This window comes from Syzygium oleosum, unplaced genomic scaffold (assembly GCF_021117445.2).
Source record: "Syzygium oleosum isolate NSW1041296 unplaced genomic scaffold, Sole_v2.1 Sole_v2.15, whole genome shotgun sequence".
Classification (NCBI taxonomy): Eukaryota; Viridiplantae; Streptophyta; class Magnoliopsida; order Myrtales; family Myrtaceae; genus Syzygium; species Syzygium oleosum.
Genome location: NW_026607499.1, coordinates 3,277,999 through 3,290,126, shown reverse-complemented (window position 1 = coordinate 3,290,126; position 12,128 = coordinate 3,277,999). Strand labels below are relative to the sequence as shown.

Sequence of the window (12,128 nt, the reverse complement as noted above, 5' to 3'; positions counted from 1 at the left end):
CCAATGTTCTTCTTCGGGCCAATTACTATCAAGAAAATTGCTGACACGGCGTCCGGTCATTATTGGTCGGCCACCCTAAATGACATGTCGAGCCATGTTTGCATTTTTTTTACTTCAATTAACCGGAAGGATTGTATTGGAAATTTCGCACGAGGGTATAGAACTGCATTGTCAAAATTAACAAAGTTTAGAGTCGGATTAGCATTTGTTCAATAAATTTATGATTGAATTTGCAATTCTTTTATAATCTAATCGAATTAATTCAGATACGGAAAGACACGGATCAACCGTAACAGAATATTAAATTAAGGGGGAGGAAAAAAAATTAGAAACCGAATATTTTAAAATATATATTTATTTATTTATTCGAAACAGCATCTTCGCAATAATCAGGGACAGCGACAGGTGCGGCCACGAATTGCACGTGACCGTATGAACGCATCGCCGCCGCATGTGGAGGAAAACATCAGACGATCGTGGCCGTGCGTCCGAGAACCATAAAACCGGGTCACGTGCACCTCACCGCTCCCCAGTTGTTTCCAACCTAAACGAACGCATCTCCGTCAGATGTTCTGTTGCGCCACGTCAATAATCTGTCTCCCCCTTTTTTTTTTTTCTAAATCTTTAATTTATTAAATTCGCTCCTGTCGTCTTCCTCGTGGAGGCCATTAGAAATATGTAAGGGATCTTTTTTCTTTTCCTTCCTTTTTTTAAAATTATTATTTAAATTCGTTCGCTTTCGGATATTCGGATTTTTTAAAGGGAATATGTCGTTGATCTTTGGGAGCAACAGCGCCCTTGTCCTGAACTCACGTAAGCTCCCGTAATCGCCAAATCGATTGCATCGCTTAGAAAGCAAGCTTCGGTGTTTTGTCAAACCGGAAGCTAATTAAAGATCACGAGATAAGTTGGTGTCTACCGTAATTTGGGACACAAAATCCTTATCTGGGGTCTGTGCATGATATGATTTGCAAGGGGAAATTGACAAGAACGGTCCTTAATTGTGGCTTTAATATGTAATGTCATCCACATACTTTTAATTTGTTTAACGCAGTCCTCGAATTATTGATAAATATTCAATCTAGGTCATTCCGTTTGCTCAAATGATCAATCATATATCATCTGATGATGTCAATTATTATATGCTCAGATAGATTTTTTAAATTGACGAGTCAATATATACATCTTTTTATTCGTCGACTTTAGAAAAGGAAAAAAAAAACTTGGGGAAGTCAAGTATATCACATGGAAATAATTTCTTTTTATTTTTTGATATGAGATGAACGTCCTATGCAAACGATTTGCGTGTAATTTTTTTTTATCCATAGGTCAAATTTAATAGATTAGAAGTCATATCAGTAATGAGAGATTAGATTGAATATTTACCAATAGTTTAAGGACCGTATTGGCCTGTTAGAAATTCAACACTACACATTGGACCGACACGAACTATTTGTGTCGATTGTCCCATTTGAGCCCTCTCTTTCAATGGGCTGGTGGGTGACAACTGGAGAACAGTACGTGAAAAGGAAAGAAAGGTGGAGTCTACTCATTTATGTTGAAATTGATCGGAGATAGAGAGAGAGAGGACGACTTGCCGTCTCGGAAACTCCAAAGCAATAGTGGAAAGCGACGAGTTTCGCCAGGCCCACGAAAGGACGGCCCACGGTAGGTTGGGATCTCGCGGCCCAATGGGCCCAAGGCCCCCAAGATCAGCCCATCTGTACAATGGCGGCGACAACAAAACCGCTGCTGCTACTCATCGTGGGGTGCCGAATAAAGTGAAGATGGCTTTCACGATGATGGCACTCTGCTGTGCAATTTGTCCTCAGGATTGATGGTGAGGCTTGTTTCTGGCCATAGTATCGGGTTATGCACAAGCCTGGCGTGAGGACGTTACGGAAATGATCCGGTGATGACCAGTCCGTGCGCTGGACCACGCGAAAGTCGGTACAGGATACCCGCCCGACAGATGCGCCGCGACCGGCGTCCGTGGGCTCTCTGCAGGGAAGACAATGCGGCGGATGGAATCAACTTTAAGTAACCCATCCGTGATTTGATGTGGATCTCACCGCTTCGAAATCATCGGCTCGAGTTCACGAGCTGAGCTCAGATAGCATGCGTACTTGAAAGATACAGGTCTCGTCGACCGACGTGCGTACCGAAGAATGAGAACGTTTTCTTCATGGAGATGCTCATCGTGGTTCCTACGAAGAAGCTGGCAGAGGCAACGCAACCCCACCACCATGTATGACCAAAAAGAAGGAGCATCTCTCGCCATCGCTCATCTATCCGGCCATTGCAGAATCACCTCAGAAACGAGAGAAGATTCCCACCATTTTCACATGGAAAGCTACCCCTCCACTTATACAGTACCGTCCCCATTCTGACTTCGCGTCAAGCTTGCCCACTCTTGGTGAAGCAACAACGATGGTAAATTATGGTAAGGTGACAGTAACTTCTCGGATCTGACTCGTGCAGACTTCTCAAGCGTATATAAATAGACACGACTGATTCCTCAAAATCTGTCTTTTTGCTGTTAATTCTGCTGTTGATGGTAATGATGCCTCCCATGAACAGCAGCTTCATTCATAGCCTTCTCTGACGAACATACGAGAGGGAGAGCCAAAGTGATGTTTGACTAAAAGTTGCAGAGGGAAGATGCAGAGAAAGCAAAAGATGATCCCAAGTGATTGTGATGTGACCTTTGTGGTTCGGGATGGGAAGACTTTGTGTCGACGAAGATGATGGCCTGTCATGGGAACTCCACCCAATTGCCAAACTGGGGAAAGTTGTTCCCAAATACAGAATCCCTTTCAACTATTGATACAGAACATAAGTTTTACAAAAAAAAATCGATGGGCTGAAAACATATTTATGACATACTCGATTTTTATCGGCCGGTACGTATAATTATGGAAAAATTGCTTTTTTCGGGCCGATACATACCTCGCCCTCGAAGCCCCACCGATTTCCACCGCACGATTAAGCGGAGGTCGTTCACAAGCATGTCGAGATCAGGCGCCAGCAAGACTTCGGCACGTTGATTTTGTACTCCGAAATTTGGTATCAAAGCAAAGATTCCCATTCCACCTTTTGCTACATTATACTCGTATTGTTCGCTTTTCCAGCCGAAATTACGCTACTCGATTTCTATTTTTCGATTCGTGCGATTCACTCGGGAGGAATTATTACACGAATATTCAGGTGACAATGCAATTCGCACAGTCCAATTTCGGGGGGACACGGATTTAACGTTTACCTTTTAATAGAATTAACAGGGAGAAAACCATCGAATTTCAAGAAGAATGTGCGAAAAATGCAAGAGGTCCCCATCAAGCCGCTGAAAGTGGACGACGACTCCTCGTCAACGCAATCACGACCGTCCAATTTTCAGATGCCCTTTTCCTTTTTGCGGCGCGAATCCGCACAATCGCCCTCGAGGATGTGCCACGTGTCCGCACCGTCCCACTAGCCCCTTCCCCCACTCCCACCACCGCGCGCGCGCTAACTAACCATGGTCAAAAGGCCACCCCCCCGACTTAACCCTGGTCCGATCCAACCTATAAATACCGTGCTCTTCTCGTTCATTTGACCGCTCTCTCTCTGTATCTCTGTTGCATGATTCGGTTTCGACTCCTTGGGGAAGTTCAAAACCTCGACGCCGAAGCTATCCGCCGCCGCCGCCGCCGCGAAGCCCTTAGCCGAACTCCGCCGTCATTACCAGGCGCGGGCCCCCTCGTCTCCTTGCGTTCCGATCGCGGGGCCTGGGGGGAGAAATTCCGCTGTATATGAGCTGCGGCGGGGAATCTGCGGTCGGTAGGATTGGCGCGTTGAGGAGGGACGGGCGCGGATTCGGCCATGGCGGAGAGCAGGTTTCGCGTGGGCTACGCGCTCCTGCCGAAGAAGCGGGAGAGCTTCATCCAGGATTCCCTCGTCGCGCTCGCCGCGTCCCGCGGGGTCGATCTCGTGAGGATCGACGCAGGGCGGCCGCTCGTCGACCAGGGGCCCTTCGACTGCGTCCTCCACAAGCTGTACGGCGAGGACTGGCGGCGCCAACTGGAGGAGTTCACGGCCGGGAACCCTAATGCGGTGGTCTTGGATTCGCCGGACGCGATCGAGCGCCTCCACAACCGCATTTCCATGCTCCAGGTCGTTTCGGAGCTCCGGGTGGAGAGCGAGGGCGAATCGTTCGGTATCCCGAACCAGATTGTGATTTACGACAAGGAGACGCTGTTCGATATGGATGCGTGGGCGTCGCTGAAGTTCCCGGTGATTGCGAAACCCTTGGTCGCCGACGGAAGCGCCAAATCGCACAAAATGGCGCTCGTGTTTAACCACGACGGGCTTAACAAGCTCAAACCGCCTATCGTGCTGCAGGAGTTTGTGAATCATGGTGGGGTCATATTCAAAGTTTATGTTGTGGGCGAGTATGTGAAATGCGTGAAGCGCAAGTCCTTGCCTGATGTTTCGGAGGAGAAGCTGGGGTCTCTCGAGGGGTGTTTGTCGTTCTCGCAGGTGTCCAATTTGACAACGCATGAAAAGAATGACGATAAGTATTATAGGTTGATGCATTTGGAGGACACCGAGATGCCTCCTCAGAGTTTTATGACGGAGATCGCAAAGGGTTTGAGGCGGGCCATGAAGTTGAACTTGTTTAACTTCGACGTGATAAGGGATGCCAGAAATGGACACCGATACTTGGTTATTGACATTAACTATTTCCCTGGATATGCGAAGATGCCCAATTACGAGCCCGTTTTGACTGATTTTTTCTGCGATTTAGCCGAAAAGTTGGGGAAGGATCTGGCGAAGTGCTCTGGCAAAGAGGATGGCTCTGAGAAGAGTGAGCTTTGATATTCGAACCGTGCAGAGTTGTGACAAGGAGGTGAGGAAAGCTGTGAGTAATACTAGCGGTAGTGATGGGGATGATGGTGGCCTTCCAGTTTTGCCTCATTCAAGCCTGGCACAGTGCGTAGAAAACCCCTGAACTGTGTACTCCTTGTTCGTTGCTTTGGTGGATTTGTGTTGCTCGATACAGGTCCACTTTGGGAAACCCTTTGCTGATTGGTGACTGAAGTTGTTCGTGGCCTTTTAGACGGCTTTTGGACAGCGGTGAATAAGTAGCCGTATCTTGACTTCTAGTTCAAGCTTCTTGACGATCAAAAGTGCGTTCTCTGTTAATCATGTATATTCCATCAATGTTTCTCTGCAGATAGGTAGTCTTAAGATACTTTGAGATTTTAGGGAAAAGTTCTATTTGGAGTTTTTTTTTGCACAGAACTGGTTGTGCTCTTTTCATCTTTTGGCTGACCAATGGATTTTGCTTTTCCGTCAATGATCTGTATTTCTAGTTTCATTGATATTCTTGAAGCAAAGTTGGTTACGTTTTGCTTCTCAACTTGGATAGCGTGCTTATTAATTCTTCTAATGGGTTTCGATATTTGTCGATGTTATAATTGCTGTGATGATAATTATGCCCCCAAGCAGTAAGAGCTAGCCGAGGATATCTCCTTTTGCGTCCTTTGCATCATTGAAAGGAAAGATTTAAATTACGCAGTGTAAAGTTGCTGGATTTTCTAAACCTCTTGCGTTTGACATGGCATTTTGTTAACTTTGTGCCTCGTATGCGTTATATCTGACTTGCCGTCTTCTTTAAATGCACTTTGTACTATCTGCTTCTTTTTGTCACTAAATATCCAATTAAGGACACTGGAGAATGCTATGACCACTGATTGCTTTAGCTATTGATTGGATATGGGGTATTTATCGATGGAATGGTGCAAGCGGTTGCATGATTTGGTCGTTGCTTCCATACTAAGAAAGCATAAGGTGGAATTATCTGTTGTACAGAAGCGGATTATCTCTCTTATTTTCAAATATCATTGACTGGTTTCCAAAATTGATATACTGTTGCCGTTTATGGAATTAGGATAGTTAAAATTGACAGAGCCATTGGGTTGTTCTGTATCTTCTGGAGTGACTACCATTATTTTCCTAGGATCGCTACCCAATAAATGCAGTAGAATGAATTTATGCTGCTGGAATGCTCATTCTGCATTAGATAAGATGGTACCATAGGCTAACTGCATCATATTGGATGATTGGATGGTATGATCACAACATGCCGCCTTAATTTCTCTCAACTCATATTGAGCATGAACAGGCAACTATGCTCAGTGTTAAGTCCAAAATGGTGGACTTGATCGTCCAATGATGCTTTAGGTATGAAAGTCGACACAGTTGACGTTACAGTTCACTGGATGTTTGTACACGTCATCTGATTGTTATTGTTCGGATGGCTGGGCATGGTTTGGTTAGAATCTAGCAGCATGTCCAGAGAAGTTTAGTTTCACGCTATAGAAGAGTTCACTTTATTAGGAATACTAGATTGTCGAGAAAAGAGCTTGAATATAGAGAAATACTATTCAAGCTCTTTGTCAAAAAGAATTAGAGTTTCTCAAAGGGAAAATATTGGGCAAAATAAGACTTCACACCATAGGAAATCGATTTAATGATATCTCAATTAGAGACTTTGTGAAAGCATGTATGAATGGTTAAGAATGACTGCTTGTTTAGTATCTGCTCATAACTCATGCTTTAAGTCAATCCTCGGAACACCTTTGTGCTTATGTCTTAGCCTTCGTGTTATTTTAGGGTTCCGACTAGAACTTTTCTGAGAGAGATACCAATGGAGGATGCACGTAAATGAATTTGACATTGATTCACATGGTAGATTGTTTTGTGGAAGCCCCACAAGATTCTTTGACTCACGACACATTTGTAATGTCTTTTCCTTGTATGGCTGAGTAAAGATGTGTTTTGGAATTCTGGTCATGATGTTACACTGAATGGTAGAGGAAACCGGCCACACCTGCGGGTGACAAACTTGACACTTGTCTCGAGTTTTCCAAGACGTACAGTAGTTTTTGTTTATGGTTTCAGCATTGTGTTCTGGTGGACAGACCTGTTCAACTTCCTAGTTGCTCAGGCTGATAATTTGGCAACACTTTACTCTTGCAGGTAAGCAGGTTTTGTTGATGCATGTTGACTCCATGGTGATGATTGTGGACACACGGATGATGGATAAGAATAATGCTAGTTGAAGTACCTCTTTTAACATTTTTCTAGGGATAATTGCACTATTTGTACTTTCTAGTGAGGTTCCAATGTTAGATATCTGTCATTTGTTGAGGAAATGAAAAGATTCGATGCAAGGTGGCGAGTCAATATGATATCTAGAGCTTCCTCACTAATGGGAGCTTCAGTCACGTCGAAGCTAGAGGTCCCTTTTACACAGCACAACTTGGATCGCTAGAAAGGAATCAATTGCAACCCTGCACAAATTGCCTATATTCTAGAACAGAGAATAGAATAATATTATAAGCATCTATGTCATCAGGAATACCTTGAGGCCACACCGGGCAAGACGTGTTAAGGCAGATTGCTTATCATCCGTCGCGGTATCTATCATGGTCGCTGTCATTGTTCTGTTCTCTTGAGGGTCTTTCAGACACCAAAAGATCCATTGGCGATGACTGCAGCTGACAGGAGATGAGGAGGAGGTAACGGCCGCATTGTCAACGAAACTTGACATTGCTACGGATTGGGAACAGTTCGGATGATAAGGAGAGAAGCCATCGAGTAGCTAACGGATTGTTCTAGGAATGCTGCCTCAATGCGGCTCAAGCTTAATCTCGATGTCGAGCGGCTATATGCATTACAGGTTATGGGTGTTAGGCGTGTTACTGGTAATTTACGGAATTCCCTCGTCTGAAAATTGCCTACATCTCACTGCGTGATCACCAATCACCGAATTTAATTGTAATTGACAGAACTAGGAAGGCAAAATTATATGGGATGGTGACCTAAAGCTGGTTACCATTTATTATTTGAGTCCTTCCGATAGCCACGTAGATGGAAAATTTATATGGCAGTTTTGTTGTCATTTTTCTTTTATTTCTGTTTTTTTGGTAAAAACGTGGCATTGACGTGGCTCCACAGGGATGGCACGACAGAAAAAAAAAAGTGAAAAGAAAAGATAGAGAGAGGGGTCGAGAGGAGGAGTGGTCCACGGCCTACGGGCGATGGCCGGCGACCCCTCTCAGAATACCTCAACTCACGATGTCAATATTTCAAATCAGGCCGAATAACTCAACTCAACCAGAATATTCCATAGCAAACCAAATTCCTTATATGCAAATCAGACAAAAAATACAGTGGATGTTGCACGAACTTGGACACACCCAATACCATGTGCAAGTCGCACCTTTAGCAGGGCCGGAACTAGGAAAGGATGTATCTTCTACTGTGATCCTTTCGCTCGTATAAACACTGGCCATCATTTTCAGCAACCACACATGAGCCTATCCTTGTGCCTCCACTCCTACCCAGAGAAGGGCGGAAATGAACAATTTAGTCCCAGGATGTGATGAACTGGCCCCTTTGAATCTAATGGATCAAAATGCAGGGCTAACTGCTTTTACTGAACAGACAGAAAAACCATGGTGTGAACAGATACCGATGTATAGCTTAATTAAATTTGCTTTGGAGAGGCATACGAATCATTGGTGATCTTCCTCTGGTTTTAATGTAGTCAGAGAAGCCCTACGCATCATCCCCATCGACCTCTGGTTTCACAAAGAACTCGACATAAGCGATTCGACTGGGTTGCTGATAACCAGAAGCGTTGTGTTGGTGCGTAGCAGAAGATCTTGCAACCGAAACTAAGTGCTGAACTTTCAACATTCCACCTCTCCCAATGGTCAACTTGCTTCCTCTGTTATCTTTAGTGACATTGCTTGGTAAATTTGAAGTCGTTGCACGGAGAAACTTGTACTTATACCTATACATGCATTTGTCATGATATATGGATGCTATTAGAAGCGAGAAAGTGAAGATAGCAAGAAATTCGTCTGAGTACTTAAAATGTTGTGCAGAATAAATATTAGACCTGTGGGACACTGCATGGTCGCAGTGGAATGCAATCAGGAGATCTGTATTTGCATAATACATGAACTCTATCTGCAGGACATGGTACTCGGTAAGAGTGTGTGCAAGCACTGTTAGTCATTCAAAACTAGCCTTCTCATACATTAACCCATACTGCACCTGCAAATCTCCATGTCCTTCGCCTTTGAACATAACAGAAGGAGGTGCTGGTTGTAAAGAGATTTTGACACTTGACCCTGGCCATTCGAGATCATCAATGGCTTCTTTCAATGCTGCAGACTGCAGATAGAAATCCTCTAATTTCAATATTTCAATTATTTTGACAGCAATGACATTCCAGAACTCACTATTGCCTATCGAGAAACTTCACATATTGTATTTAGATAACCATATCCTTGACACCACTAGGAAAACCTCGTCATTTCTCTCCAACGAATCGTTCATCAGAAAAACACGGAATGAAACCTACTGTTGAATGCTTAAAATAACAGGTTCCAAAATAGGCATTAGCAAAAATGTAATTCAGAGATGGAGCATGGTGAGGACATAAATGAATTACTTTGGAAGGAGGCAAGAGGGGGAGGGGGGCGGGTTGGTGGTGATAAACGCATAGGAGATGATACCTTAACGGTGAAACTGAGTGGTGAACTTCCTGCAGGTTCAAAGTCATAGTCCCATGAAACTGTGTCAGGTATCCTTGTCCTGATCTCAGCATAAATGCAAGCGTCGAGCGAATCAATAGACCTAACATTACATCAAAGATACAATAGGTGCCGGGGTTTTATCTCAATAATTAACTAATCAGATCCATAAAATCAGATGTTAAATCCAATTCTCATCCTTCTACTAGACCTGGAAAAGAATATGGCATGTAAAATGGCTGCAAGAGTGATAATATTGATGTGGGAACAAGAGAGTGATAAGAAAGGCACAGATGCATTCATATTGTCATCACTTCCTGCCTATCCATGCCTCTACTGGACAACCAATAAGGCTCTCATTTATCTAGAAAAAGAGAAGGGAAAAATGATCAGCTCCTGGACCTCATTTCTAAGCCCCTCCTCGCTCACTGACAAGCCTAGATAACTGAGTGTCTAGTAAAGCTCTGCCCTTGAATAGCACTAATCATCCATCCAAACTAAACCCCATTCAGGATAGGGAGATACAAAAAGTATTACATACTTGAGGAGAAGCTGCATGTCAGGCCCTGGATAACGGATCTCGATAGTGTTGGAATGCCCGGGAACCGAGAACGTGCTCAAGCAGTCGACAAAGAGGCCCAAACCCACACCGAACCGAGGCCGCCCTTGCGCGCTATAATCATAGCGGATAAACAGCTACGCACAGGAGGAGAGCGATGAAAGATATCAATCCATGCGGAAACGATAACCTTACCCATGTTTGGTGCAGAAGGAAACAGATGCATACAAAACCACGCCAAATATAAGATTCTGAACGCCATGCAATCGATGAAATGTTCTTCAGAAGCATCTAGCCATTCACTACCAAGCACGTCGGGCACACGTCAAGCTACTGCCATTTGCCGAGAATCGGTGCTTTTAAGAGGTCGGAAGCGAGCAAGAAACGGTAACTCACTCTTCACAGCAATAAGTGGACATGCCAAAAGGGGCGAAAAACAGGGCAATTTCGCATTTCCAAAGCAAATCAACTATAGCTTAGCAAGTGCTCGGCTTGTTTCAGAGATCAATTCCGAACTACGCATGATACTAAACAGCGAGCGTAGAGAGCAAAGATACCTCGCGCTGCAGGTAAACCTTGGCTTGTAGGCAACCGCTCTCCTCGACGATCAGAACAATGCCGTGCTCTGACACCTCGACGACCGCGTCCTGATCGGAACATCAAATCAAAAACACAAATCGTCAACAGGAACCCCCCAAAATTGCGCCAGACATACCGGCAAGTAACGGGGCGAAAGAGAAAACCCTAAGCTCGAGCTTTGTGGGGTTCGAAACGGTGAAGCGCCGGTTAGAAAGAAGGGGATGGCGTTGATCGGAGAGAGAAGTCGAGGAAAGAGAGACCTGGTGGCGCTTCCAGCGGACGGAGGAGAGGGCGTCGACGATGCCTTGGACGTTGTCGAGGTGGCAGAGGAGGTCCGCCGCCTCCTCCGCCGCCGCCGTCGCCGTCGAGCTCATCTCCCTCGCTCGCGCGCGCACTGATTTCGCGCCCAAATTCGCCGCCCCCCGAAAGCAACTGGGCGCGATACTTATATATGTGGGGAATTTTCAATTTTGCCCCCCGTAGTTTTAGCCTTTTCTCAATAGCGCCCCTGTGTTTCTAATAGTAATTGTCGAAGGCACGTTTGTTTTGGATATGTGCGCATTTTGAAATGTTTGAGAATCGCAAGATTTAAAAAAATATTAAAAATCATACTAAATAGAAAATCAATTACTTGTACGTCTACCTTTTCATTTGTAATTGATTTTTCATTTCATTAGAAGTTGTGATTCTTATTTTACTCACGGACTTTATTTATTTCGCGAAAAATAAATGATTTAGAAAATATTTTCCTAAAATTGAATGAACGAATAAAATTTTCGTCGTCTGCAAAAATGTGTAGATATAAATCAATATCGATAATGAAAAATAGTTATCATTGGTTAATTATTTCGAGCGATATGAGTGATCATTTTTTAGGCCAAGCGAAACCTCGATGTCGCCGTGCTTTGACTGGTACCCTATGTGGCTTTGATGACTTTGGACGGGTCCGTCGTCACCATTTAAACTAGGACAAGTCGAATTGGGGCGAATGGCTTGGGGTTTTCTTTTCTAGGGGTGAGTGGTTATAGGTTCCGTACGGGTTCTACTTTCATCATTTTTTGGAAGTTGGAACCTACCCTACATACCATAAAACTTGGAACTTACATTGTCACAGGTTTCAGGGTCAGTTCCAAGGTCTACCTAAGTTCTACCTATATTATTAATTGAACGATTGTAGTGAATCATTACCTTTAATGATCACCACTTGCCGCTATAATCCATTGACCATAACTTATATTTAGACACGCGAAGGATATGAAACATTAATAAAACAAAAATCTCAGTTATAAAATGAAAGTTCAAACTAGTTGTTTCAGATTATACACTCGTCAACGGATATCATGGGATACCATAAGATCACGCGAAGACATAGATTAAGAAAAATACAAAAACTTATT

The 12,128-nt window shown here is 44.0% G+C and overlaps 3 protein-coding genes across 5 annotated transcripts in view; 1 reads left to right on the top strand and 2 right to left on the bottom strand.

The window, feature by feature from the left end:
- Nucleotides 1-12,128, bottom strand: part of LOC130140093 (uncharacterized) — a 93,297-nt gene that overhangs the window by 49,887 nt on the left and 31,282 nt on the right. The gene's annotated exons all lie outside the window — the stretch shown is intronic.
- Nucleotides 3,321-7,948, top strand: LOC115678073 (inositol-tetrakisphosphate 1-kinase 1). 2 transcript variants are annotated; one of them, XM_056318549.1, is made up of 2 exons: nucleotides 3,321-5,168; nucleotides 7,403-7,948. In XM_056318549.1, the coding sequence occupies exon 1, from the start codon at nucleotides 3,862-3,864 to the stop codon at nucleotides 4,855-4,857; it is 996 nt and encodes a 331-aa protein (XP_056174524.1). In that variant the 5' UTR covers nucleotides 3,321-3,861; the 3' UTR covers nucleotides 4,858-5,168; nucleotides 7,403-7,948. The 2 variants fall into 2 exon arrangements, with proteins under 2 accessions (XP_056174524.1, XP_030457239.1); XM_030601379.2 differs by having other exon boundaries at nucleotides 7,024-7,948.
- LOC115678074 (uncharacterized) lies at nucleotides 8,134-11,174 on the bottom strand. 2 transcript variants are annotated; one of them, XM_056318550.1, is made up of 7 exons: nucleotides 10,992-11,174; nucleotides 10,710-10,799; nucleotides 10,135-10,289; nucleotides 9,576-9,654; nucleotides 9,112-9,231; nucleotides 8,954-9,024; nucleotides 8,134-8,845 (listed from the first exon to the last, which is right to left on the bottom strand). In XM_056318550.1, exons 1-7 carry the CDS (start codon nucleotides 11,103-11,105, stop codon nucleotides 8,608-8,610), a joined length of 867 nt encoding a protein of 288 aa, XP_056174525.1. In that variant the 5' UTR covers nucleotides 11,106-11,174; the 3' UTR covers nucleotides 8,134-8,607. The 2 variants fall into 2 exon arrangements, with proteins under 2 accessions (XP_056174525.1, XP_030457240.1); XM_030601380.2 differs by having other exon boundaries at nucleotides 9,576-9,696; nucleotides 10,992-11,171.